This window comes from Mesoplodon mirus, assembly GCF_964341445.2.
Source record: "Mesoplodon mirus genome assembly, chromosome: 18".
Lineage (NCBI taxonomy): Eukaryota > Metazoa > Chordata > Mammalia > Artiodactyla > Ziphiidae > Mesoplodon > Mesoplodon mirus.
Window position 1 is genome coordinate 49,020,774 of NC_138994.1, and position 27,008 is coordinate 49,047,781.

General features: G+C 58.7%; 4 protein-coding genes across 5 annotated transcripts in view; 3 read left to right on the forward strand and 1 right to left on the reverse strand.

The window, feature by feature from the left end:
• The window catches only part of TEKT1 (tektin 1), a 29,077-nt gene extending 24,761 nt beyond the window's left edge, over positions 1 to 4,316 (forward strand). Inside the window, exon 9 of the mRNA XM_082605017.1 lies at positions 4,070 to 4,316. Coding sequence (XP_082461143.1) covers positions 4,070 to 4,189 — 120 coding nt within the window. The 3' untranslated portion in view covers positions 4,190 to 4,316. The remainder of the gene's footprint in view (positions 1 to 4,069) is intronic.
• Positions 4,317 to 5,676: 1,360 nt separating this feature from the next.
• On the forward strand, positions 5,677 to 8,404 carry GGT6 (gamma-glutamyltransferase 6). Its single transcript, XM_082605014.1, is given in 4 exon segments — positions 5,677 to 5,922; positions 6,503 to 6,705; positions 7,220 to 7,352; positions 7,354 to 8,404. Coding segments are annotated over 4 exon segments (1,356 nt in total). The 5' UTR covers positions 5,677 to 5,788; the 3' UTR covers positions 8,240 to 8,404.
• Positions 8,405 to 9,451: 1,047 nt separating this feature from the next.
• MYBBP1A (MYB binding protein 1a) lies at positions 9,452 to 24,992 on the forward strand. The gene is made up of 26 exons (XM_082605006.1): positions 9,452 to 9,730; positions 9,926 to 10,024; positions 10,750 to 10,833; positions 10,923 to 10,997; positions 11,098 to 11,205; positions 12,108 to 12,283; positions 12,437 to 12,604; positions 12,712 to 12,829; positions 14,603 to 14,898; positions 15,526 to 15,636; positions 16,191 to 16,316; positions 16,503 to 16,670; positions 16,758 to 16,857; positions 18,472 to 18,568; positions 18,667 to 18,818; positions 19,180 to 19,266; positions 19,345 to 19,503; positions 19,589 to 19,759; positions 19,854 to 20,011; positions 21,058 to 21,298; positions 21,520 to 21,645; positions 21,733 to 21,801; positions 22,388 to 22,501; positions 22,713 to 22,814; positions 23,700 to 23,848; positions 24,024 to 24,992. Exons 1-26 carry the CDS (start codon positions 9,467 to 9,469, stop codon positions 24,613 to 24,615), a joined length of 4,110 nt encoding a protein of 1,369 aa, XP_082461132.1. The 5' UTR covers positions 9,452 to 9,466; the 3' UTR covers positions 24,616 to 24,992.
• SPNS2 (SPNS lysolipid transporter 2, sphingosine-1-phosphate) overlaps positions 24,933 to 27,008 on the reverse strand; it is a 42,232-nt gene continuing 40,156 nt past the window's right edge. For both annotated transcript variants that reach the window (XM_082605008.1, XM_082605007.1), the window contains one exon: positions 24,933 to 26,537. The gene's annotated coding sequence lies outside the window, so the exon portion shown is untranslated. The remainder of the gene's footprint in view (positions 26,538 to 27,008) is intronic.

A 27,008-nucleotide genomic window follows, 5' to 3' on the forward strand; every position in this document is an offset into this window, starting at 1 on the left:
CATGGGGCAGAAATGTCTGGTGAAGGCACCACTGTTTCCATCTCATCTGGGCACCAGATGCCCCAGCTTGTATCCCTGACACTGAACATTAGAAGCTGTGCTGCCATCCTTTTGAGGCTAGAAGAAGGTGAAGGTGTACTGCCATCCCTACCAGGTAAAAACAAAAGACTTCTGGATTCTCTGCTTATTGGGGTAGAGAATAGAGCATTTGCCAGAGGCTGTGTTCATTTTCCTCAATAAAGAAATACCTGGAATAGCAGCTGCAATTTGACTTAACTCTTGTTACTACACCTACTGTAATTTCCCAAGACCCATCTGTCTTCTGCATTATACAAACCACTAAATTAAGTTGAAATAGGAATCAGTACCCCTCCATTTTTCAAGTCTTTAATGGTAGCATTCATCTTTGCAATTCTTCCAGTATTGATTTGAGTATTCTGCTTATAGAGGGAGCATTGAAGAGGGAGGCTTCCACTTGGCTCTTACCACAATAGAGGCTCTTACTCTATGAATCTGAGAAATAATGTAAAGATTATGGTAGTTGCAGAGCATATTATTCCAACTGTGTACTGAGAAAGTGTGGAAATAGCTACAGAATGAGTGAAGGATTCCACCAGCTCTATCTTGGTCAAATTTCCCTTTAACTGTCATAAGTCCTCATTTTAACAGGTGGACCACAGCAATAATGATTTAGGTATTATTAGCTCAGAGCCAGCATCTAATAATCCCTGAAAGATAAAGGTATTTGTCTTTCCCAAGTGTACAGTTATCTTAGCAAGTGGCATACACCCATTCTAACACTGCCTCCTCTGTCTGTTGAGGCTGTTCCTGACTTGCTCAGAAACTCTTTTTGGTGATATCTGCAACTATAATCACCGGGGCTGATTTTCGTAATTTTTTTTTAATACCAATATTCTGGTCACATCACAGAGTCACCTTGCAAGGAAAAGCCAATTCTTCCACCCCTACCACACTTCACTGCCTCCAAATTTATAATCAGAGTCAAATCTCAGCATGTCCCAGGGTCCAATTATAAAGTCATGTGCACATGTGCATGCTCACACACAGCAGGTCTGAGCCAGAGATGATGAGCAGGAAAGTCAGCTTGAGGGGACTGGAGAAAAGCTGACTGCTGGGCCCATATCCTTCCTTGCCTCTTTTTGTAGGAGCAGCCTGGGCTGCTGGAGGACAACCAACCTCTGGCTGTTCCCAGGCTCCTCACCACCCTCCCCCAGCACAGAAGAGATACCCAGTGAATGCCTGGTAAATGCACCTATGAGGGTATTAGTAGAAGCAGCAATTCTCAATTCTCAAACCTGGCTACACATTAGAATCACCTGAGGAGCTTTAAAAACTATCCTGATAACTGAGGCTCACTTCCAGAGATACTGACTCCATTGGTGTGGGACTGGAGAGTGGGGGGGGATTAGCACATTGGTATTTTTTTTTTAAGTCCCTGGAAATGATTCCAGTTGCAGAAATCACTGAACTAGCGGGCTAGATAAGGCAGTGGTTCTCAACCCTGGCTGCACGTTGAAAACACCTGGAAAGCTTTTTAAAAAACTGATGAGGGCCTTCCCTGGTGGCGCAGTGGTTAAGAACCTGCTTGCCAATGCAGGGGACACAGGTTCGAGCCCTGGTCCGGGAAGATCCCACATGCTGTGGAGCAACTAAGCCCACGCACCACAACTACTGAGCCTGCGCTCTACAGTCCGTGAGCCACAACTACTGAAGCCTGCGTGCCACAGCTACTGAAGCCTGTGCACCTAGAGCCTGTGCTCCACAACCAGAGAAGCCACCACAATGAGAAGCCCGCGCACCGCAACCAAGAGTAGCCCCCGCTCACCGCAACTGGAGAAAGCCCGTGCACAGCAACAAAGACCCAAGGCAACCAAAAATAAATAATAAATTAATTAATTTTTAAAAACTGATGAATCTCCAACCTAAAGAGTTTGATTTAATTTTTTAACTGGTCTGCCTGGGTATTAGGAGCTTTTAAAGCTTACAGGTGATTCTAATGTGCAGAACCATTAAGATAAAGTTGAGAACTTTTAAGAGAATGAAATCATCAATATAGTCATTGTTTTGTAATAACTTTAAATGGAATATAACCTATAAAAATATTGAATCACTATGTTGTACACCTGAAACTAGTATAATATTGGAAATCATCTATACTTTAATAAAAAACTTAAAAAATATGGAATTCCCTGGCAGTCCAGTGGTTAGGGCCTGGGTTCAATCCCCAGTTGGAGAACTAAGATCCCACAAGCCGCATAGTGTGGCCAAAAATAATAATAATTAAAAAAGAAATGATGATGGGCTTCCCTGGTGGCGCAGTGGTTGAGAGTCCGCCTGCCGATGCAGGGGACATGGGTTCGTGCCCCGGTCTGGGAGGATCCCACGTGCCGCGGAGCGGCTGGGCCCGTGGGCCGTGGCCGCTGGGCCTGCGCGTCCGGAGCCTGTGCTCCGCAACGGGAGAGGTCACAGCGGTGAGAGGCCTGCGTACCGCAAAAAAAAAAAAAAAAAAAAAAAGAAATGATGAAGGCATGAATCAACCTATGGTCCTACACCTTACACTCAGAGACACCTGTGCGTGCGTGCGTGCGTGCGTGTGTGTGTGTGTGTGTGTAGTTGCAGGGATGAGGCTTATCCATTATCATCTTAGCATTGTAGATTGAGGCTCTGTGGTCAGGCCACTCAAGATGTCTTCTCTTGCTCTCTGTACATCCCCTGCTTGACCAGTCCCTGCTTAACCTACCCCCTACTCACATGACTACCCAATCCTCTTAATCATAGGGCTTAATCAGTAACTACCTACATACTTGCCCCCTGCCCCAGCCGCTGGTTTCCCTGGTAACTGATGAGTCAACCTGACGTCAATTCCCCCTATAAAAGGTAGCCTCCTTCTTCCCTGAGTAACGAAGCTTGTCGTGTCCTGCCCGCCCGCTCGCTCGCTCGCTCGCTCGCCGGCCATCCGCTATCCATGGTGGGGTGCCCCTCCAGGACTTTGCTTCAGACTTGTAAGATTCCCTACCCAATAAATCATTTTTTTTTAATTTTTTAAATTTTTTTGTGGTACGCAGGCCTCTCACTGTTGTGGCCTCTCCCGTTGCGGAGCACAGGCTCAGGACGTGCAGGCTCAGCGGCCATGGCTCACGGGCCCAGCCGCTCTGCGGCATGTGGGATCTTCCCGGACTGGCGCACAAACTCGTGTCCTCTGCAACGGCAGGCGGACTCTCAACCACTGTGCCACCAGGGAAGCCCCCCAATAAATCATTGACATCTCTGTCACTGTCTCTGGGCTCTTTCTTTGGTCTCATAGGTGGGTAATTGCAAGGCTTGTAGACCGGACTAGACCCAGGTTTCTGGAAGCTAGTTCCATTCCCAACTCTCACTGAAATGATTGGCACCATTTGCCCCTTGGCCTGACCACTATTCACCCCTGAAGCCTGTCTGGTATCTAACTGGAGCTTAGCTAATAGGCATCTCCGGAGGTGTGGGGCAGTGCTGTCCAGGCCCAGGGCTATGGGAATGAGAAAGACCACACAGGGAAAGGTCCCCCAGACCCAGTCAGTGGAGGTCTTGGTCCCCAAGAGTTTGCCAGGGCATAGTTCTAAGGACAGAGGAATGTTGGCTGGACAGGTGCCAAAGAATGTCTGCTGGACAAAGGGAGCCAGTGCTAGGAGCACAGAGGCCAGTCTGAGGATGCGGCATATAGACACACAAGGTTCCCAGCTGTGTTTTCTTAGGAGGGAAGGCCTGACCTTCATTCTGACACTATAACCTTCCCACGTTGTATTAACAGGAAGTGAAATCAAATTACTTTATGAAATGAACACAGATGGTAATTGTGACCCTCCCACACCCAAGCCATGGCAAAATAAAAAGTTGGCCACCCTATGCTGCTATCTCCAATTGGTTGGTAGGTTATTGGTCCAAGAAATCAGAAAATCTAGAAACTGACGGTTTTTCTGGTGGGTTGGGGATGGAAACCAGCTTGTAGTGGGCTGAGGGGGAAAAACTGGGAGGCAAGGAAGTGGTAACAGCAGGTGTGTATCTTTTGTAGATCAGTGCTCATTCAGGACTGGCTGCAGCAGCATCACCTGGGGGTTCCGAAAGCAAATTTCTGGTCCCTACCCCAGACCTACGAAGTCAGAACCTCTGGGAACGGAGCCCAGCAATCTGATTTTAAAAACTCCCAATGCACACCAAAGTTGGCCTCTTCACAAGCAGGTAGAGTGGTTGAGAGAAAGAAGTGGCTGGAGAGCCGAGTGAGATGAAAGGATGATTTTTGTGGCTGTGGTTTTAATGGAGAAAATACTCCAGCTTTTAAAAAAAACTTTTTATTGAAATGCAATATACCTCCAGAAAAGTGCCCGTGTCACAAATGTACAGCTGGATGCACTTTCATAATCAGGAACCCACGCAATCAACCTCAGATTGAGAAACAGCAATCACCAAGCATCCCAGAAGCCCCCTCTGCCTCCTCCCGACCTGTAATGGCAGAAACTAGTCTCACCTGTTCGTGTACTTGATACAGATGGAAGCAAATGGGATGTGCTCTTTCGTCCCTGGCTTCTTTCAGTCGTCGTGTCTTTGTAAGATCCATCTATATCACTGCATACAATTGTAGACCCCTCATTCTCACCGCTGCAGAGTATTGCACTGTGTGACTACAATCATGCTACTGATAATGGGGGTGTAAGCTTTCCAATGTGGGGCTGTTCCAACTAGTGCAGCTATGAACATTTTAGTACATGTCTGTTGGGTACATACCAAGGAGAGGAATTTCTGGAGACTCGACACTTTTAAATGTTGTTGAGAAGGAACCAGCAGAGAAGATGTGAAGCTACAGGAGAGAAGGGGTCAATGAGTGAGGTCCCTGGGGAAGCAGGAGGTAAGTGGGAGAGGTCGGGGCCAGAACCAAGAGGCAGGGAATAGGCTTTTCCATTGGAGCGGGGTGGAAGGTGGGTTTGTAGTTGGGGGTGGATATAGAGGGCTCTTTGTGTTGGCTTTGATTTGTTATGTGAAGTGGGAGGACAGATGATCTGCTGAGAGCACAGTGGAGGGTTTGGGGCGCTCACAGCAGAGCGTGGTCAGCAGAGAGATGACTGGAGAACAGATGAGACTGCAGCAGTCTTTGGAGTTCTATGATTTTCCCACAGAACTGCTTGACGTGAAACCCAGAGTGAAGGAATATGGAAACACCTGGTTTCCAGGCTGCAGCTCCTCAAGAGCCCTATGGCGCCACCTGCTGGATAAGGGCCGCATGACGTGCCCAGGGAGGTAGGTACCTTCACCACGCAAGTTGCTCCCCAGATAGGGAAACCCAGACCCCTGGGTGGCCTTAGGCTGAGCCTTGACCCAAGCCAGAGACCAGAAACCCCCATACCAGAAACTAGTTACATGCTGAGCCCTGATCCAAGCCAATGTACTGCAGTTCTCACTCAAGCTTCCCGTCCCTAGATTAGAGCCTTAACAGGACCAGATCCAAAGGCTGTATCCCGTAAAGGGAGGGGCCTGCAGGTGCCCTGGGTCTCAGGGGCTGTGGCCCTAGGACTGGGCTTCTCCTTCCCCTGACGCGGTCCCCTGCCACAAGAGCCCCTCGGGCCCTGTGCCCTAGTGGGGCAGGCTCACTCACAGCCTCCCTGGCCCCGTGCCCTGCCCAGACCTGTTCTAGATTCCATACCACCCTTCTCCAAGGGTGCCTCCACCTACCCACCGGCTCAGGCTCGGGCAGGGCCTCCCAAGACTCAGCCTGGAAGGCGGGCAGGCACCGTGGGCCATGGAACCCACAGCAGGGCCTGTGCTCTACCAGAAGCTGCTGGTCTGGGAACCAAGCTTGGAATCTGAGGAGGAAGAGGGGGAGATATTGGAGCAGCTCATTCCAGATCTCTCGGGGCCCCAGGACTCCTCTGGGTGAGTCAGGGAGGGGTCTGGGCACCCAGCAACTCAGGACTGAGGCTGGCAAGTCCCTCCCTCTGGAGCCCCTAAGGAGCGCCAGACAACCCCCTGCTTGGCCAGCTCTAGGAAACTTCTGGTTGAGTGGGGGGACCCCCGGCTGCAGCCCCAGGCCTGGCCGGTGCCAGTCAATCCAAGGTCTGTGCGTCTGAAGGAACATTGATATCAAGTCGGCCCTGCCGCCTGCTCTGCCAAAGGCTCCCAGCTCCCACCCCCTGGTGCACGAGGCACCTGCTGGGCAGGTTGGTCCTGGCTACACCTGGCCAGGCCCTGCTCCTTAAGCCTGCCAAGCCCCCTTCAGGCATCCCTCCAGACTGGCTGGACCTACCTCTCCAACCTCCTCTCCAGAGACTCAGTTTCCCCCAAGCTCTTTCCCATCTCTGTGTCTCCAGACATGCTGTGTCTTCTGCCAGGAGGCCCTTTCTCCTCAGCAAACTTATACTCCTCCTGCAAGCAAGACCAAACCTTTTGGGAATTGTTTGCTGGGTTCTTGGGCGTCTGCCTGCCTGGTCCTGGCTCGGGACATCCCTCTCTGCAGGAACAAGGCTGGCAGTCTGCCCGGGGCCTGGGCCCAACTGGTGGCTGCCCTGCTGCTGCTGGCCGTTGGCTTCTCCCTGGCCGTGAGGCAACTCCACAGCAGCGGTGCCTCTCTAGGAACCTTGGGCTCTGGGGCCCCTCCAGCCAGTGGGCACTCCCACAGGCCTGGCGTGTACCACCGTGGCGGCATCATCAGCCCTACAGGTCAGTGCTAGGAGCAGCTCGGGGGAGGGAAGGGGCCGGGGTCACAGGTCCCAGTCCCAAGACAGTCCCTTTCTTGCAACCGCGTGCTCCCACCTGGGTCGAGAGCTGTTTGCCGGGGGCAACGTCGTGGATGCTGGAGTTGGAGCAGCTTTGTGTCTGGCGGTGCATCCTCATGCCCCAGGGCTAGGTCAGTGACCCACAACCCCAGCGAGCGACCCCAACCCTGGGCATGGTCAGTAACTTGGAACTCAGGCAGTCAGTGGCCCTTAGCCTTCAAGGCTGGCTGGTGAGTAGGACGTAGGACTTGGGCAGTAGCCCCAACTCTAGGCTGCGACCCTCGATCCCAGATCAGTATGATCTTGACCTCAGGCCTGGTTATTGATGCCTGTCTCCAGGCCTAGTCAGTAACCACTAACCCCAGGCTAAGTCAGTGACCCTTCACCTGGGACTACTGAGTGCCCCTGACACCAGTCAGTGCCCCGGACCCCTGTGTGACCCCTTTGTCTCCTCCCAGGTGCCATGTTCTGGGGCCTCTTCCATAGTAGCTCCTCAGGCAACTCTACCGCCCTGACGTCAGGCCCGGTCCAGACCCTGGCCCCCGGCCTGGGGCTACCCTCGGCTCTGCCTGCCCTGCATTTACTACACATGTTTTGGCTGCCTGCCCTGGCCACACCTGCTGGTAGGCCCCACTATGCTGGCTCAAGAGGGCTTTCTGGTAGACACATCCCTAGCCAGGGCTCTGGCAGCCCAGGGCACAAAGGGCCTCTGTCCCCTACTTTGCCACACTGATGGGACTCCCCTGGGCCCTGGGGCCCGAGCCACCAACCCCAAACTGGTAGCTGTGCTCCACCGGGCTGCACTTGCCCCCGCCCCAGACCTTACTGGGGATGCTCTACTGAGTCTGCTGGTCGGAGACCTGGGGCTGGAGGGCCCCTCAGCTAGGCCCATACCCACCTTGGAGCCAGCACTGCAGCTACCTGTGCCCCAGGGCATCCTGTTCACCACCCCCAGCCCCTCAGCTGGCCCGGAACTCCTGGAAGTGCTGGAGGCAGCTCTACAGTCCGGGGGGTGCAGCCCTGCCCCCTGCCCAGCACCCCTACAAGCTGCTGTCAGCCCCGGGAGCAGTGTCCTGGCCACCGTGGACAGCAGCGGCTCTGTGCTCCTTCTCACCTCCTCGCTCAACAGTTCCTTCGGCTCTGGACGCCTGTCCCCAAGCGCCAGGGTTCTACTCAGCAACCTGGTGGCCGAGTCTGCAAACAGTGCCTGGGCCTGTCCCCTCATCCTTCTTGACAGCTCAGATGACACAGAGGCCGGCGTGTTGGGGCTCGTGCCTTCAGGGACCCCTGCAGCTGCCAGAGTCGTGACTCACACACTGCTCAGCCACTTGGCTGGGCCCCAAACCCAGGCCCAGCAAGGACCAACAGAGAGCCCCGGAGCTTGTGGCCGAGGGACCCTGCTTCAGGTGACAGCCCATGCAGAGCACGCCCATGTCTCCAGTGTCCCCAGTGGCTGCTGCTCCTTTCAGGGGTTTTAAGGTGGGGCGGTGCCTGGCAGGGTGGGTGGGAGTAGGGGTCTCAAGCCTGGAGGCCAGGGCAGAGCAGGCCCAGCAGCAATGGAGTACATGAAGAGTGTGCATCAATCATGTGCCCACTGCTGGCTTAGGCCCTCAACTTCTGGCCTGATCAGTCGCCTGGACTTGAGTTTTTTCAGCTAAGGAACCTGAGGACAATGAGGAAAGAACACCACGGCCTAGGGACAGCCCTGAGTTCAGATCCAGCTCTGGGAAGGACAGGTGGAAAAAAGCCACGCCCCTCCCTAAGCTCTGGGCCTCTGGGCAGGGCAGGCAGGGCAGGCAGGCATCTCTGTGCTCCCCTTCAGGCCACGCTCCGCTGATCTCCCTCATCTGGGCTGGAAACAAAGATCAAGCCTCCTGGACGCCACGTGCCATTCCTACTTCTTGGTTACTTTCGTATCAGCCTTTTAGGCACCTGGTGTCTGGGCTTCGCCCATGGGCAACACAGGAGACCCCTACCCAGGGACACAGAGCCGGGCTGGTGTTTTTCTGCTCACCTTCTGACTCCTGGGGCACCACACGTATCAAGGTAAACCACTTATTCTCACTTTCTGAAACAACAGAGCAAGGAAGGGGTTGAGAGGATGAGTAGTTGGGTGTCTCAGGGGATACAAAAGGGGCTGGAGCTGCGTGTGTGGAATTTCAAGGCCAGGGCTGGCCCTCACCTCCCCGCTTCCCAGAGCGCCAGGGTCTCTGAACGACAATCCTTCAGAGACAGGTTCTCAAGCCAAGAAACAGGGGTGGCCAGTCGCACTCCTCAGCCGCACTGTAAAGAGGTATCTCTGATTTAAAGAACTCAATCCCACCACCTCCCCCTCACTGCTCCCCCCAACGAAGAGAATTCTTCCCACAGCTCAAATGATACCACAGTCTACCCGCTGATGTTAGCCCCAAACCTAACATCCCTCTCTTTTCCATCACCCACTACCAGCTCCAAATTGGCTGGAATTTTCTCACATTACCTTGGTCCGATCCACCTGGTCTTCCTGCTTCTACTCTGCTCTCCTACAATCCATCCTCCACACAGCAGGATAATCTGTTTAAAAGTGTAAGTAGGATCAAGCTTTGTCCCTGCGTAAAACCCTCGGGTGATTCCCCATCACAATCAGAATAAAATCCAAACTCCTGATCTCCGTGAGAACAGAAGAGCCAGGCCGCCCCGCCCCCAGCCGACCCAATTCAGTGCGCATGCGCCGCGACCTGACCTGGAAGAGGCAGTCTTCAGAGCCCACGTGTTCGACAAGCATGGCGGAGACGGAGAGTATGGACGTCGCTGAGCCTCCGGCTCCGGGAGAGGCCCCGAAGGGTGGCGCCCGGCCTGCCGACCGTCATGGCCTGCTCAAGCACAGCCGCGAGTTTTTGGATTTCTTCTGGGACATTGCGAAGCCGCAGCAGGAGACGCGGCTTGAGGCCACGGAGAAGCTGCTGGAGTATCTGCGCGCAAGGCCAGAGGTATGGTGGCGGGACCTGGGGCAGGGGGCTGTATAGATCCCGGCAAAGATGTAGCGGCGGGCCCCAGGAGTTGGGCCCGAGGTCATGTGGTCGCGAACGTGGAGGCCCAGGTGAGCGCGCGCCGAGGAGCGGGGATGATTGGGTGCCGGGCGGTTCTTTTCACTGGCCCACCTGGGGATGTGCTTGGTTCCTCAGGGATCATCTGAGCTGAAGTACGCCCTGAAGCGCCTAATCACTGGGCTCGGGGTCGGACGAGAAACAGCCCGGCCCTGCTACAGTCTGGCCCTGGCGCAGGTGAGGTGGCGGCTCCTGGAAGGGGTCCAGCCTTGCTGGTCAAAACGGTGGGGGAGTGAGAAGGGTAGATGTCCCAGCTGCAGGAGAAGTGGCAGCCGAGAAGTTGGTGGGGTGGCATTCGAGTTGATGGGGGAGGTGTCCCCACGTGGACGCGGAGAAAACTGCATGAGCACGGCCTGTGTGCAGAGAAGCCCAGGCAGGTGCAGTGGAAGGTTGAGTTCGCTTTTGGGTACGTGGGTTGACCAGCCTCTGAGGTACATTTACTGGGGGTAGTAAGCTTTGGGGTGGGTTCTCTTACCTCTGCAGGGTTCGGGACCCTCTTCTCCCAGGGGGCACTCAACTAATTATAGGCTATCTCTAAGGAGTCTGAACAAATGGAAGGGCTGTAGAGACCTGGTCCTTGAGGATCTGCCTGGGGGGAGCTCAGAGCAGGCTGTGGGGACAGAGGGTTTGGGAATCGCAGTTGAGCAATCTAGCGGCCCAAGGAGGTACTTTCGGAACCCCAGCTGGGCATGAGGTAGGGAGGCAAGATTCAGGTCCATTCACAGCTGTGTTCTATCATCAGTACTGCTCAGAGGCGGGTAGGCAGTTTCGGAGGCATCCTTGGGGTGGGAGCGGGGGTCCAAGGCCTCTGGGCAGAAGTTGAAGGGAGAATTGGGAGGAGATGGAGGCCTTTGGGATGTGGCTGGGCCACTCCTCCGGAACCCCTCCTTTCCTCCTGGCAGCTGTTGCAGGCTTTTGAAGACATCCCCTTGTGCAGCATCCTGCAGCAGATACAAGAGAAATACGACCTGCAGAAGGTTAAGAAGGTGAGAGTTAGTGGCTCCGGGGAGGTCAGCAGCCCCGGGGTTGGGGAACGCTTGGGTCCTTCTCACCAGTGCCTGGAATCCTTTTCTAGGAGATGGTGAGACCTGCTCTCTTTGGAAACCTGTTTGGGGTGCTAGCCCTCTTTCAGTCAGGCAGGCTGGTGAAGGTAAGAGCTTTGGGGGTTTTGGGGTATGTGGACTGGCTTGGAGTGGTGGGGGGGAAAGGGCATGCCCTGCTCACACCCTCTCTGCCTCTGGGGGTACCAGGACTCAGAGGCACTGATGCAGTCGGTGAAGCTGCTGCAAGTCCTGGGCCAGCACTACAACCACTTGCAGGAACAGCCCCAGAAGGCCTTGGTGGACATCCTCTCGCAGGTACGGGGCCTGGGGTAACGCTGCCTGTTGTAGAGGAATATGGAGAAGACGTGTGTTTACGCATAGAAACGCAGTACTGTCCTGCGGAAATGTGCGTGGCACTTGACATTTTGTAGTAACTACATTTAAAAAGTGAGAAAGAAATAGGTATGGTTTATTAGACTAAATAAAACATGTTACTGTGTCTAAAGTATTAATGTGCAATCAGTACAAAAAAGCTGTAGAGGTAGTTTACATTCTTTTAAGTGTCCAAAATCCAGTGTATTGTACACTTACAGCATATTTCCATTCAGATTAGTACATTCTAAGTGCTTGGTGTCCACATGTGGCCAATGGCTGCCATATTGGATAGTGCCGTTGTAGAACAGTGCCTGGCATGTGCCTGGTGGGTTCAACATGTCTACCATTGTTTTGGGCAGAGCTGGCTCCTCGGGGGTCCCCACTGCCCTGTGTGGGGCATGGAGGTGGGCTCGTACCTAGAATCCTTTGCTGCTGAGGAAAAGGCAGGAACCGGTACATCCCAGGCCGAGGCTTTCTGCACAGCCGTGGCCACAGAGCCAGAAGGACCTTCACGTGGGGCACCTCGTATAAGAAATGGGCTAGTTCTGCAAAATCCAAGAGAGGAATAATTAAAAGGGTGGTCTAGGGCCAATTAGCATCAGTGGAGTGCTTGTTTAAAACCCAGCTTCAGGGACTTGGGAGTTTGAGCTTTCTAAGGAATACCCTCTGATTCTGATGCCTGGCAAGGTGGGTTGTGGCTGTCCCTTCTTGGGCTGGCACTGTGACAGGGGCCTCACGGGAGCCTGGCAGGTGGAACAGGGCCCAAAGGAACTCACCCCACGGGGAGAGACAAAGGGTGCCATGAGGGGCGCCCCCTCCCTCAACCCATGTCCCCACGCCAGATCCCAGAGGCCATGTTGCAGGAGGTCCTGCCGAAAGTCCTGAAGCCCGACTTGAATTCAGTACTTGGTTCCCCTGAGCACCTGGAGCTCTTCCTCTTGGCCCAGCAGAAGGTGCCCAAGAAGCTGGAGAAGCTGATGGGACCGGTCAACCTGTTCTCAGATGAGAGCATCCCCAGGTGTGAGGGAGGCGGGGAGATGGGCTCTCTGGGCCTCGGGGCTGCCTCTCCATCCACGGGTTTGCGCCATGGCCTGGGGTCGGGTGTCCACCAGGCCCCTGGCCCTATCTGTTTAGGGAGTACCCCCTGAGTCCCCTCCGCCTTCCTCTGCAGGCTGGTGACTGTGATGAAGATGGCGGCCACCTCTGTGAAGAAGGAACGCAAGCTGCCTGCCGTGGCTTTGGACCTGCTCCGCCTGGCGCTCCAGGAGGACAGCTTCCCACGGTTCTGGAAGGAAGTTGTGGAACAAGGGCTCCTGAAGAAGCAGTTCTGGCCGGCCAGGTGCGTGAGTGCTTGACCTCTCTCCATCCCTTCTCCCTGGTTTGTTAAGCAAGGGATGGGCCAGGGGTCCAAGGGCTCTGACCAGGCTCTGTCCTGTGCCCCCTTAGCTACCTGTGTTTCCGCCTGCTGGGCGCGGCCCTGCCCCTGCTGTCCAAGGAGCAGCTGCAGCTGGTGATGCAGGGGGACCTGATCCGCCATTACGGGGAGCACATGGTCACTGCTAAGGTGGGTGCGGCCCCCTGTGGCCCAGCCCTGCGAGTAAGGGCCAGGTGACTGGGCTGCTTCCAGCCAAGAAGTGGGCGGGGTGGGGGGGCCTCCTCGGGTCAGCTGGCTTCTGGAAGAGCGGGTTGCTCTCCTGCTGTCCGTGTCAGTGGTCTGCCTGGGATGGGCAAGCACAGCTGCTATTGGGAGGACCTGGGACCCGGGTGTCCCTTCTCTCTGCGTAAAGTGAGCTACGTGAGGGCTGACCCCCCCCACCCCCTGCCTCTGTATCTACACACCACTCCCCCTGCCTCTGTATCTACACACCGCTCCCCCGCCTCTATATCTACACACCACTCCCCCCGCCTCTGTATCTACACACCACTCCCCCCGCCTCTGTATCTACACACCGCTCCCCCCGCCTCTGTATCTACACACCGCTCCCCCCGCCTCTGTATCTACACACCGCTCCCCCCGCCTCTGTATCTACACACCGCTCCCCCTCCTCTGTATCTACACACCGCTCCCCCCGCCTCTGTATCTACACACCGCTCCCCCCGCCTCTGTATCTACACACCGCTCCCCCGCCTCTGTATCTACACACCGCTCCCCCCGCCTCTGTATCTACACACCGCTCCCCCCGCCTCTGTATCTACACACCGCTCCCCCCGCCTCTGTATCTACACACCGCTCCCCCGCCTCTGTATCTACACACCGCTCCCCCCGCCTCTGTATCTACACACCGCTCCCCCGCCTCTGTATCTACACACCGCTCCCCCTCCTCTGTATCTACACACCGCTCCCCCCGCCTCTGTATCTACACACCGCTCCCCCCGCCTCTGTATCTACACACCGCTCCCCCCGCCTCTGTATCTACACACCGCTCCCCCGCCTCTGTATCTACACACCGCTCCCCCGCCTCTGTATCTACACACCGCTCCCCCGCCTCTGTATCTACACACCGCTCCCCCGCCTCTGTATCTACACACCGCTCCCCCCCGCCTCTGTATCTACACACCGCTCCCCCTCCTCTATATCTACACACCGCTCCCCCTCCTCTATATCTATATACCCTGCCAGCAGTCCGTCCAGACCTCCCTCCACCCCCAGCTAGTGTTACAGCGAGAACAGCCATCATGCCTGATGCTGTTTTTTTCCCCCCGATGCTGTCTTGAGCAGTCTGCGCACCCCACACTAAGCTAAGTGCTCCACAGGAGAATCAACTGGTGCTTAAGAGCACGGAACCCCGGACCTGGGTCTGCCAGGTCCCCGTCCTGACTCCACCGCAGCTGGCTGTGTGACCTTGCTCAGCTTGCTTCCTTGCTCTGTGCTGCTCCTGCTTGCCCGCGAGATGGGAGGAGCGGGACCTTCCTGTTCGCAGGAAGTGCTGCTGGGTTTGTTGGTACCTCGTTTCATCTTCACAGCCAGCTTTGGAGAGCTGCTGTTGCCCTCTTCTGGGTGAAGGACAGGCTCAGAAAACACAGAGCAGGGGTTAAGAGCACGGGCTGGGGGGCCAGACTGACTGGAGCCGGATCCCAGCTGCACCACTTGGAGCCCTGCGACCCTCAGAAGTTACTTGCAAGCTTTCTTGTGCCTCGTTTTCTTCATCTGCAGAACAGTTAGAGGGGCCCAGGGCAAAGGGTTGTTACAGAGATTAAACTCGGGGGCGCCTGGGCAACCCAGCTGGTACAAGGGAGGGTGCGTCCTGGGCCTCAGTATAGCCTGTTGTGGACGAAGCTGGGGCGCTGTTGGGTCCCTCCTGGCTGGTGACCCCGGTGCTGTGCCCAACTCTCGCAGCTCCCGAGCCAGTTCAAGTTTGCTCCAGAGATGAACGAGTACGTGGGGGCCTTCCTGAAAGGCTGCCAAGATGACCCCGAGCGGCAGTTGGCCCTGGTGGTGGGCTTCACGTCCGTCACCAACCAGGGCCTCCCCGTCGTGCCTACCTTCTGGCGGGTCACGCAGTTCCTGAGCGCCCCCGCCCTCAAGGGCTACGTGGCCTGGCTGCGGGACATGTTTCTCCAGCCCAACCTGGACTCCTTGGTGGACTTCAGCACCAACAACCAGAAGAAAGCTCAGGACGCTTTGTTCCATGGGTGAGTGGGCCTGGTGGGGGGGGGGCCTGCTGCCCCCAAAGGCCTGGGCCCTCCCTTGCATGGTACCCTGGTTCCCCAAGCCGGGAGAGGTGGGGAAGATCCAAGCCTTCGCTCTTTTTTTTTTTTTTAATTTACTTATTTTTGGCTGTGTTGGGTCTTCGTTGCTGCGCATGGGCTTTCTCTAGTTGCGGCGAGCGAAGGCTCCTTTTCGTTGATGTGTGCAGGCTTCTCATTGCCGTGGCTTCTCTTGTTGTGGAGCACGGGCTCTAGGCGCGTGGGCTTCAGTAGTTGTGGCACGTAGGCTCAGTAGTTGTCGCTTGTGGGCTCTAGAGTGCAGGCTCAGTAGTTGTGGCGCACGGGCTTGGTTGCTTTGCAGCATGTGGGATCTTCCCAGACCAGGGATCGAACCCATGTCCCCTGTATTGGCAGGCAGGTTCTTAACCACTGCACTACTAGGGAAGCCCCCGAGCCTTTGCTCTTAAAGGCCTTGGTTTTCTCACACGTGGCCCCGTGCTGGTGATAAGAGCATTGGGGGATCTTGATTGGTTTTTCTGTCTCCAAGATGGGGCAAGGGGGCACTGTTTTCGCCATCCCTAAACAGCTTCCGGACTTGCCTCCTGCCCACAGGCCTGAGCGAGCCGTGTTCCGGCTACGGAAGTGGATCATCTTCCGCCTGGTCAGCGTCGTGGACAACTTGCACGCGGAGAAGGAGGAGGCCTTGATTGAGGAGGTGGCCAGGTACCGTCATGAGATGTGCTTGAATCCGAACTCCCCACGGGTGCAGCGGCCTCTTGTCTGGTCCTAGTTTGGGTCCCCCTGGAGCCAGGAGCCTGGGGGTCAAGTCGTCCCTGCCCCTTAGGCAGGAGGAGATTTAGGGGAATTCCTTGGGGGAACCCTCGGAAGGGGGGGTCCTCAGAGGCTTGGGCTGGCTCCACCCTCCCCAGATGCCTTTGCGCGTCGGCAGTTTTGGGGGGGCTTGCCTCTGCATCTGCCAGGCGCCCCTCCCGCCCTCCCTGCAGCCCTAAGAGAGGCAGAAGCAGTGGTGCCCTGGCTGAGGCCACACAGCCTCACATCTTGGTTCTGAGGGAGGGATGCTGGTCCTCTCCCCAGTTCGGGCTGGGCTCTGTTCTGCTGGGGATCCAGACCTGAGAAATGTCTGCTTTTTCATCGTCAGCACCTGGCACCAGGCCCTCGGTGAGGGCCCGAGGATGGGCTGGTCAGAATGGTGTCACTGACTGAGGGTAACACGGGTTATTCTCCCTCCCTCCCTCCCTCCCTCCCTCCCTCCCCAGGTTTTGTTTTTTCCACTCATTCTTCGAGACAAAGAAGCCCACGTCCCAGATCCCTGAGACCGAGCAGCACTTCTCTCACCCCCTGGACAGCCGGACCCGGGAGGTGGTGGGCACTGCCTTCTTCAGGTGGGCGCCGGGCAGCCTGGGAGAGGTTTGAGGGTGGGCAGTGGGTAGGAAGGTGGCCTCGGGGCGCTGCTCCTTCCAGTTCGAGGCTGTGGCCTAGTGAGTTCCAGTGGGTCACAGTGTGGGGATGGGGTGGGGTGTGGCCTTGTTCACCAGCCCAGCCTGTGACCCTGACCCTGTCACTACCAGCCTGCTGCAGACTCTCAGCACACAGTTCCGGCAGGCGCCGGGGCAGACACAGGATGGGCAGCCCTGGACCTACCACCTGGTGCAGTTTGCAGACCTGCTGTTGAGCCACAGCCGCAACGTGGTTTCCCTGGTGGCCTTCACCACGCAGCAGCGCCAGGCCTGGGACCGGTGAGAGGGCGCAGTTGCCACAGCATGGGTGGGACACTCGGGGGTACTGACGTTGGCCACAGTGCCTGAGGTGCCTGTCTCACCCAGGACGCTGAAGACTCTGAAAGAACTGGAGGCCCAGTCCTCAGAGGCCAAGGCCACTGCCTTCCAGCACCTGCTACTCCTGGTGGGCATACACCTCTTCAAGGTATGGCAGCCTGGGAGGGAAGGGGTTACAGACCTGGGGTCCGCGGTGGCCAGGAGAGGCTCTGGAGTGTTGAAGTTGGCAGGTTTCCTAGGCTGACTGCTCCTGGCTGGAATTACAGCCCAAGGAAAAAATCACTCCATCCACTTACTGGGCACCAGCTACACCCTGAGCTTTCCATGCAGTGTCCTTTGTTTGTAATCCCCACGGTTTTGAGGCAGGCACATCTTTTTGGCAGGTGGGGTAACAGGTAAAGTAACTTACCCTAGGCCATACAGCTGTTGGCTGGGATTCAAACAGGGATCTGACTCCACTATCCCACAGGACCTCCCCAAACTGCCTTACCAGAGGTGATGGATGTAAAGGAGAAGAGGGGGTCTGGCTCTGGGCATACCGGTCACTGATGGGGGCAGTTCTTCTGTCTGTCGGTGGTCAATTGGAAGTGGGGTCCTGATTTTTCTGTCTAACTCTCACACATCCAGACTCCATAAGGAGTGGGTTGAGGGTAGCGTGGTTTTGCCTGGTGCTCCCCACGTGGTGGTCTGTGCCCCGTCACTGCATTCCTCACATTGTCGCTCATACCCTTTCTCATGACGGGTCCTCTAGAACCAGCTGTGTCTCTCTTTCTATTCTTTCCACCAAGAAATCTTGACCACGTTTGGAGTTGACTGCTGGCAGCTCTTTTGACCCTCGTGGCTTCTTCCCGGCCCTGAACCCTGGTTTCTCTGAAGGTTTTCCTCTTGCGTTGTGTGGGCTGGCTCTTGTGGGGCTGCTTCAGGTCTTGAGTAGTCTGAGGAGACGGGACTCCCTCCTGGCCTCTTGGCTGAGGTTTTTGCTTCCAGGTCTTGGGCACTCAGCCCAGCCTGTAGACGAGCCGTGTGGGTAACGATCGGTCTCGATGCGCCTTCCAGTGCTTGGCACTGGGCCTCTGAGGAGCCTACCCAGACGCTGGGACCTCCGAGCTTGACTTGGGTAAAAGGTACCCAGCCACAGCCTGGAAGCTGGAGGCACAGGTGGCCAGGACTTGGGCCCTGTTCTGGCCCTCGCTCCACCACCCCTGCCCCAAACACGGACACTGCCCTGCTGCAGTATGGAGGAAAGTCTGCCTTTTTGGTACCGACAGTCACACAGGTTATTTTCAACTCACCGGTCGGTGGCTGGAGTCTGAGCTTATTCCCCCAGCAAGATGGGTTTAAATTTGTTAAGATCAATGATTTTCAGGTCTTTCTCTGTAGCAATGTCGAGCCTGGTGTGGGAGGAGAAATCTAGAATTGCACATCAGGAGGCTGGGACCTGCTGGCGCCCTGTGAGCCTGACCAGTCCAGCCTTGTCAGGATCTCCACTGCTCTGGCATCGGTGGGCAGGTTGGGCTTCACGGTCTCTGAGGGCTCTCAGACCCTGTGCCTGCGTGTTATGTGTAAAAGGTCATCAGCTCTCGGGCTGCCCCTGGGGTCTGGCTGGGGTCCTGTGCTCCAGATTGTGAGGGTGACTGGCCAGGGCAGCCTGGAGTCTTCTAGGCCTCAGATGCCAGCTCCTCCCACTTGGCCACCCCTTCTTCTGGCTCAGCAAAGGCTGGGAATGGGGCCTGGCTCCTGATTTCTGTCCTGTCCTGCACAGTCCCCCACAGAGAGCTGTGACCTCCTGGGCGACATCCAGACCTGCATCAAAAAGAGCCTGGGGGAGAAGCCCCGTCGGACCCGTTCCAAGGCCACCAGTGGGTCATCGTCCCGGGGGGGTAGCGGGGGCAGGCAATAGGGACCCGGCATGGGGCGCTGGCGCCCTGCCCAGACTCAGCCCTTTCCCTGCTTGCAGACCCACAGGAGCCGCCGTGGGTGGAGGTGCTGGTGGAGATCCTGCTGGCCCTCTTGGCCCAGCCCAGCCACCTGATGCGCCAGGTGGCCCGAAGTGTGTTCGGCCACATCTGCTCCCACCTGACTCCACGTGCCCTGCAACTCATCCTGGATGTAAGTTGGGGCCTTTGGGGAAATGGGTCCTGGGATGGGGCTCTCCAAGCACTGGGCTGCACTAGGGCTGCCTCATTGCCACGTCGTCCTGACTGTAACCTGCAGTGTGTTCGGGGCCTCTTTCAAGGTCTCCTGCTGTGCACCCTGACCCTGGGTTTGCCAAGGGCTGATCGGGTTTATCAAGGAGGCACTGGAGGGGAGTGGCTTTCTCTCCTGGGCTCCATCTTCCTCCCTGAAATGGGGACCTTTGGCCAAGACCAGACGGCCGTGGTCAGGGAAGGCAGTTGAGAGGGCCCAGGGGTCTGAGGCGGGTGAAGGGGCCGGGGCAACAGATGCGTCAGCCATCTGGGAATCCCGGCAGGTGCTAAACCCCGAGGAGAGCCAGGAGGAGGACGACAACGTGGTGGTCACAGACGCCTCCGAGCAGCAGTTGCTGGGGGATGTGGAGGTACTTGCCAGCAAGGGGCAGGGGGTGGGCGGACACGCGGTGAGTGGTGGAGAGGCGTGACACGCAGCCCACCCACAGGACAAGAGCTCGGACGAGGGTGAGGACACGGGCAACAAAGACTCGGAGAGCGAGGAGGAGAGCAGTGACGAGGAGAGCGACGAGGAGGAGCGGGATGGGGACGTGGACCAGGGCTTCCGGGAGCAGCTGATGGCGGTGCTGCAGGCAGGGAAGACGCTGGTGAGCAGGAGCCGGGCTGGGGGCCCTGCGTCCCTGTGCGTCTCCTGCACGAGGCCGGGCCGCTCACGGGGCATCTGTTCCTCAGGGCGGAGCCGACGGCGAGGACGACGACGAGCTGGGGGATGAGGCCATGATGGCCCTGGACAAGAGCTTGGCCAGCCTCTTTGCCGAGCAGAAGCTGCGCATCCAGGCCCGGAGGGACGAGAAGAACAAGCTCCAGAAGGAGAAGGCACTCCGGCGGGACTTCCAGATCAGGGTGAGCCCGCTAGGCGGCCCCAGCCCCACCCTCCGTCCAGTCTCCCTCTGCTCCCGTCCCCGCACCTGGCTGAGCCCACCCTTCCCGGCTGCAGGTCCTGGACCTGATCGAGGTGCTGGTGACCAAGCAGCCCGAGAACCCCCTGGTCCTGGAGCTGCTCGAGCCGCTGCTACACATCATCCGGCGCAGCATGCGCACCAGCAGCACGAAGCAGGAGCAGGACCTGCTGCACAAGACGGCCCGCATCTTCACGTGAGCGCGGGCGGGCCCCCGGGGAGCTGGGCCTTTGGGGTTCCCTGGGTAGAAAGGGTAGGAGCCAGGATCCCCGAGGACCTGCATCATTTAGGAAGTCTCACGCAGCTCTGCCCCGCCCGTGTGTTCTGCAGCCCTTAGCATGGGGCCCCCAGTCCCATCCCTGCCCTCGGGGTCACCGAGGCTGGGAAACCCAACAGGGCGTCCAGCGGCGACATTCTGGGCCTGTGGCAGGGGCTGGATGGGAGACAGCAGGGGCACCTAGCCCAGGCTGGAGGTGCCAGGGAAGGCCGCCTGGGAGAAGTTGAGGCAGTGCAGGGAGCTGTGGGGCTCCTCAGGCCCAGAGGCCACAGGCGCGGCAGAAAGGTGTGTCCACACGGGAGCTGGTCAGGCGCAGCCAGACTCGAGAGGCCCGGCCCTCGCAGAATTGGGAGGCCTTGGAGGCATTTGCAGCCAGGAGGTGGGCGAGTGGGTGGCGCTAGAGTAGGGAGCCCAGCAAGAGAGCCGGTGCAGCGTGGCAGGTAGAGAGCAGAGGAGGTGGTGGAGACAGAGGCCTAAGGACCTGAGGTGCCGAGCGTGCAGCGCAGATCAGGTGGGGAGGGGCAGTGGACAGCGCAGCCCCGGCCCACGCCCGCTGCAGGCCCAGGTCCCACTTTCTCAGCTAGTTCTCCCTCCCACTCCGCCCAGGCCCGCAGGGTCCTGAGCACATAGGTCCTGGGTTTTGTCTTAAAAGGAGCCTGGAAGCCACCATCCCCCGGGGGACGGGTGTAGATGGGGCTGTGGCCAGATCGGGCTGTTGGCCCGTGGTGGAGCCTCACCCAGGGAGCTGGTTTCCCTCCGGCTTCTCCTCAGAGCCCATGTGCACGTGGCCCCGGGCCTGCCCCTGTGCCCTTGGTCAGACCCCTTTCTTTAGGTGTTTGTTTCCTGCCTGTGAAATGGGGCCTGGCGTCCCTACCCTGGGGTTTGGCCCTGCCGTGGGTCGGAGTCGGGGTGGGGGAGGGTAGCATCGTGACGAGCTCTGGCCGCCCCCGGCTCTCCCCACCCAGGCACCACCTGTGCCGCTCCCGGCATTACTGCCGCGACGTGGGCGACCGCGTGGAGACTCTGTACGCCCAGCTGGAGCGGCTGGTGCAGCAGGCCGGTCGCCAGGCTGATTCCTCCGTCTCCCTCTACTACTTCAACGCCTCCCTCTACCTGCTCCGGGTCCTGAAGGGCAACACTGTGGGCAAGTCCACCTGCAAGGCCCAGAAGAAGGAGAAAGCCGGCACCCAGCCCCAGGGCCCAGAGGTGAGCAGGCGCTGGCCTGGGAAGGCTCAGCCTGGAAAGTCCAAGCCGGTGGGAGCCAGTCCCAGGAGGCAGCGGGACCATCTGCCCATTTCACAGATGGGAAGTTGAGGCTGTGCCTTCCCCGGGACCCAGCTTTCAGCCTTCTGAAGGCAGCCCAGGCTCTGCTCCCATGCCAGGGCCCCCTCCCTGGCATCACACCAGCTCTCTCTCACGTGGTGCAGGCTGCCAGCTGCTTGGATTTGAGCCTCGTGACCCCGATCTACTCATCGGCACTGAGCTCCTTCCTGACCAAGCGCAGCAGCCCGCTTACAGCTCCCATGTTCCTCAGTCTCTTCTCCCGGCACCCGGTGAGTTGTAGTGGCAGGCCGCCCCCTTGGGCCCCTGCTCGGCCCAGTCCTCACAGCCCACCTCACAGCCTGTCCCTCCCTCCGCAGATGCTCTGTAAGGGCCTGCTCCCCGTCGTGGTCGAGCACGTGGCAAGCCACACGCGGCCCCGCCATCAGGTAAGGGGCTTCCCAGATCCCAGCTGAGGGCCTGTCTGAATTCCCCGCTCCACTCCTGGCTAGCTGGCTATTTGTGAGGCCCAGGAATGCTGCCCTGGGCGGGCCAGAGGGTGGGCCCTGCCCCTCCAACCTGGCCAGCCCCGCCCCTACTGTAGGCCCAGAGCAGCTGGGGGTGGGGGGGCCCTTCCTGTGTGGCCCGAGCCCACGAGCTCCTCCAAGACCATGCTCTGACCTGCGGAGAGGAAGCCCCGGGCTGATGGGTGTAGGCCTGGGGATGGGGGTGGGACGATGGGGCTGGAGACACAGGAGGAAGACGCACTGAGTGAGTGGAGGGGCAGGAACCCTGTCCAGCTGGCTGATAGCCCTGGCTGCCCCCCAGGCCTCGGTTCTCCCACCTGCCTGAGAAGAAGGGGCAGGAGCAGGTGAGGGCTGAGCCCAGAGCTTCTGTGGCGACAGCACCTCCCGCGTGGCCTATTCCAGTGCCTAGCAGGCTCCTGGAGCTCATGGGGTCCCCCCCGCGGTTCCCTCAGCCCTGGCCCAGCGTGCCGAGGCTCCTGGTGACCCCATTCCCCCCACCCCACCCCAGGCCCAGGCCTGCCTGCTGCTCCAGAAGACCCTGCCCACGCGGGAGCTGAGGCTGTGCTTTAAGGACCCCGAGTGGGAGCAGCTGCTGGACCAGATCCTGGTGAAGGTCACTGAGGTAACAGCCACGGGGCTCCACTCCCCCACCCACTGGCAGTGGTTCCCTGGGAACCAAGGGGCAAGGGTTGCTGGACCCTGCGCCTGGGGGCGGGTTGGGGGTCCCCCCAGGGAGACATTTCTCTCCTTGGCGCCCTAATCTCTTCGTGTGGGCAACAGAAAGGCTTTGGGCAGCTCGCTCGAGGGGCTCAGCCTGGCTGCCTTCTCCTTAGACCCTGCGGACGCTGGGTGAGGCCGAGACCAAGTCAGGGCGCCAGAAGGAGCTGTCCTCCTTGGAGCTGCTCAACGTTCTCTTCAGGAACATCCATCACGAGGTGAGCCTGGGCTCGGGAGGGAGGGCGCCATGCAGGCAGGGCCGGCAGTCTGAACAGAGGTGAGGGGGCAGGTGGGGAGCCAGGTGGGGAAGGTTCTGGACGCCAGGGTCAGGAATCGGGGCTTCGTGTGAGGGGCGAGGGTGCCATAGCCAGTGCCTGGCCGGGGTGGGGTGAGCTGGGGGCTGTCGCTATGCTCCAGTAAGAAAGCCGAGAAGGGGCTGGGAGGGCTGGTGACCACGGGAGGACGCGGCTGTGAGCACGGAGCCCAGGTTTCCGGCCCTTCGGAGGCGGGCCAGGGGTGGAGAGCGTGAGACGCTCAAGGGGCCGCTGTGGGCAAGGCTCTGGTTCCTCCAGCCTGTCCCAGAGGGAGAGGTTTGGGGGTCCTTAGCGTAGACACTGATCAAAGCCCAAGTGCGGGACAAGCTTCCAAGAGGGTGCTGCAGGGAGCAGACAGGGCCAGGGCCTTGCAGAGCGGCAGGTGGACCTGAGAAGCCACGCTCAGAGGGGTAGTAAAAAGCCAGGAGAGAGAGGGATGTTCTGGAAGCCAGTGGGTTTCAAAAACAACCCATTCAGCATGTGACGGGGAGGGGCAGATAGGAGGAAAGGCATTGGCAACCCTGAGGTCACTGCATGGGGCACCCCGGAGGTGGGCGGGCCTTCGGGCTGTGGGAAGAGAACAGAACATGGCACCTGGGGCTCTTTTTTCCTTGCAAGGCCAGAGAGACTAGGGATGTACAGGCAGAAGGATTGGCTGAGGGTCCAGAAGGGGGCTGGCCTCACAGAGAGGCTCTTACCAGGCAAGGGTGGGAGGACGGGGACCAGAAGCCAGGGAGAGGCCGTGCCTCATGTGAGCATTGCAGCCACAGCCTCCCTGCCCCTCCGCAGAAGCTGACCATGGACCTGACCGCTGTCCTGGGCGTGCTGCAGAGCCGACAGCCGAGGCTGCAGCAGGGGCTACAGCAGGGGGCGCACTCGGCCGGGTCCAGCCGCCTCTATGATCTCTATTGGCAGGCCCTGAAGTTCCTCGGAGTCCAGTATGTTCCGGGAGAGGGGGCCCCCACCTTGGGAGGGGCTGGGAAGACCCTCACATTGCAGACGTCCTGATGTGTGCACCGCAGTGTGGGAGCTTTGGGCAGCTTGGGGACCACGGACGCAGAGGTCAACCCTGCCCTCACCACATACTTCTTTCCTTTGCTCACTTCCTCCCAGGCGTCCCAAGTCAGAGAAGAAGGATGCCAAGGAAGTCCCTAAGGCCACGCCGAGCCCTATTAGCATGAAGCGGAAGAAAAAGGGGTTCTTGCCAGAGACCAAGAAGCGTAAGAAACGCAAGTCCGAGGGCGCCACGCAGGAGGAGGCAGCTAAGCCTGCAGCCGCCGGTGGGGACCAGCCCCCCAGCACTGGCAAGAGGAAAAGGAAGATCAAGCGCAAGGCCCCAGCCCAGTCCCAGGTGCATGGGATGCCTGCCTCCAAGAGTCCGACCCCAGACCCCCCTGCCACAAGCCCGACCCCAGACCCCCCTGCCACGAGCCCCAGCAGCCCCGCCAAGACCCCAAAGCTGCAGAAGAAAAATCGGAAGCTGTCCCAGGTGAGCAGAGCCACCCCCGTGTCTCCCGAGTCCCCCAAGGAGCCTGCTGCCAAAAAGCGTCAGAAGAATCTGCCCCAAAAGGGGGTTTCAGGCAAGTCGCCGCAGTCCGCACTGCCTCGGAGAAAGGCCAGATTGTCTTTGGCCAGCAGGAGCCCCAGCCTCCTCCAGAGCGGGGCCAAGAAGAAGGGGCAGCTGAGGAAGGCGAAAAAGCTGTGAGTGTCCCCATCCGCCCCAGAGACGCCTGTTTGTTCACCGCGATTTTAATACACAAGCCACTGTGTGAGGTTCTGCCTTCCGCGCCTGGGGTGGTAGGTCTGCCAGCCTGCCAGGAGGTCCCGCCCCTGTGGGCCTGGCCTCAGAGACCCCAGCCCTGGGCTGGGCCCTGCCGCTGCTCTCAGGCACAGAGCACGCTTGGGACCTTGGCTCCCCGAGCGGTGTGGCCAGGCCCAGGGCTCTGGTGTCTGGCGGGTGGGGTACAAGTGTGTCCATGCCTTGTACCCCTGAGGCTGGTTTCCTGCGGGAGCCACCGGGGCGTGACTTAAATATCTTTATTTCTTCATTTACAAGAGGAATATATTTGGCTTCTCTCTTAAGACTCTGAGATTCACAATCAGCAGCTCTAAAAAATAAAGGAGCAGTTTGGCTTCCGGAGGGAAGAGGAAGCAACACTTGGACCTGGTTCTTGTACAACAAGAAAACATTGCTGGGGCCCCAGGTGAGGCCGGGGTGGGAATGGAGGCCAGGCTGGTCTTTGGGGGAAGCCCACCCCTTGGTTAGGGGCCCCCCCGCCCAGGGTGCCCCAGAGCTTGGTGGGGAGGGGCTACTCCACTAACTTCCCCACCATTGAAGCCACACCAGCCAGTCAACTGTGGGCAGAGAGCACTAAGCTGGCTGGCTCTTAGGGTCTCCTGCTGGCCACACGGGGCCATCGAGACCAGAACCACCTTGATTCCAGCAGAGGTGCCGGGAGGGAGTGTGTGAAGCAGAGAGGATGTGATGAGCTCCACCGGGGAAGCTGGGGGGCTGGTGAGAGGTTGGCAGCTGTGCCCCGGCGTGTGGCTCTGAGGGCGGGGGTGTCTGGAAAGGGCTGCATTTGAAAGCAGCTGATGCTTGCGTGGAGGTGGCTCTGGCTGTTGGCCTGTCCCGATGTGCCTCAGCCTCCACCAGCCTCGGCCCTGGGCCAGGAAGCTTAATGGAGGGCTGCTTCCTCTGACAGCCAGAGCCCTGGCTGCTGCCCCACAGATTCTGGGAATTGTCCCCTGGGTGCTGCCCCTGGAAAGGGCCCAGCCTGCGGGCCAGAGTCAGTTCCTGGCTTCTGGGGGGTGGGGGTGCTATGGTGGATCCAAGGAGCCCTGTAGGCATGGGGAACCCCCAAAGGTCTCAAGCCTGGGGCACAGGTGGTGTGTAGCTGCCGCCAGGGCCTTCACTCCTGGTGACGCCGGCTCCCTGTCAGGACGGTCCCCCACCTGGGAGATCTCCGAGCTGACAGCCAGCCCAAGGCAGCAGAGACAGATGTCCTCCAGAGCGACCAGCCAGGCTGGGAAGCGCCTAGCAACTTGGGTGCGCTTCTCTGCCAGGTTGAGTCCAACGTCCAAGAGGTCAGAGGCGCAGCTGACAGGCTGTAGTCCTCACACACCAGGCCCTTCAGGGAGCCTCAGAGCCAGAAGTGCCACCCTGAGGCTTGGGCCACCTCTTCTCTGTGCAGTCCAGCGGTCATCGTGTCTTCAAAGCTGCAGAGAGCACCTTGCCCAGCAAGCTGTGTGGGGAAGTCCAGCCCGCCGGCCCCAGAGTCTGGGGAGGGCAGAGACTGCCCCAGGATCACATAAACCGGGGACAAGCCAGCCTCTGTCCACATACCCACAGTGGGCTGTCTTCTTCGTGGGCCCCAGGGCCCCTGCAGCCCAGACCCAGGCCTGGGGGTCTGTCCCAGGGTATGGTTCCAGCACACACAGCCTTCCAGGTTAGTTGAGGACACAGCTTCTTGGAGCCAAGGCCACTCAGCAGTCCCAGACCAGAGCCGGTGGGCACCCAGCTGTGGGTCACATGGGAAGCTTCGGGACAGCCCTACAGGGCCAGGGCGTTGGGGGACACCTCCCAGGCTAGGTAGGAGCAAGGGTTCTTCATTGTCCCAGTAGCACCTGGAGGGAGGGGGTCAGAGGTCAGGTGTGGAGCCCATTCCAGAGCTTCCCTCTTTCATGATCCTCCCTATGAGGAGAAACAGGCCTTTCTCTGGGCTCTGGTGGCAATGAAGGGTGTGGGTCTACTGGAGCCAAGGCGTGGGGCAGTGACCTTGGATTTCGCACTGCTGGGAAGCTGCAGCCCCCAGAGGAAGGTCGAAGTAGGAGTCAGGCCCTGGCACCTCTAGGAGGATTCGGGAGGACAGGATCCAGAAACGAGCAGGGAGTTCCTGGCCAGTCCCCGCCCTGACCTATGCCCCCAGCCCTTCTGAGGAAGGAAGAGGGAGCTGATTTAGTGGAAGAGGGAACCTGCCCCCCTCCCATGGGTCCACTGGTCAATCCCGGCAACATTTCATGAGGAAGAGGACCAAACCCAGGGTCGGGATGTGCTCAGGTCGGAGGTGACGCAGGAGCTGCTCCTGCTTCCAGAAT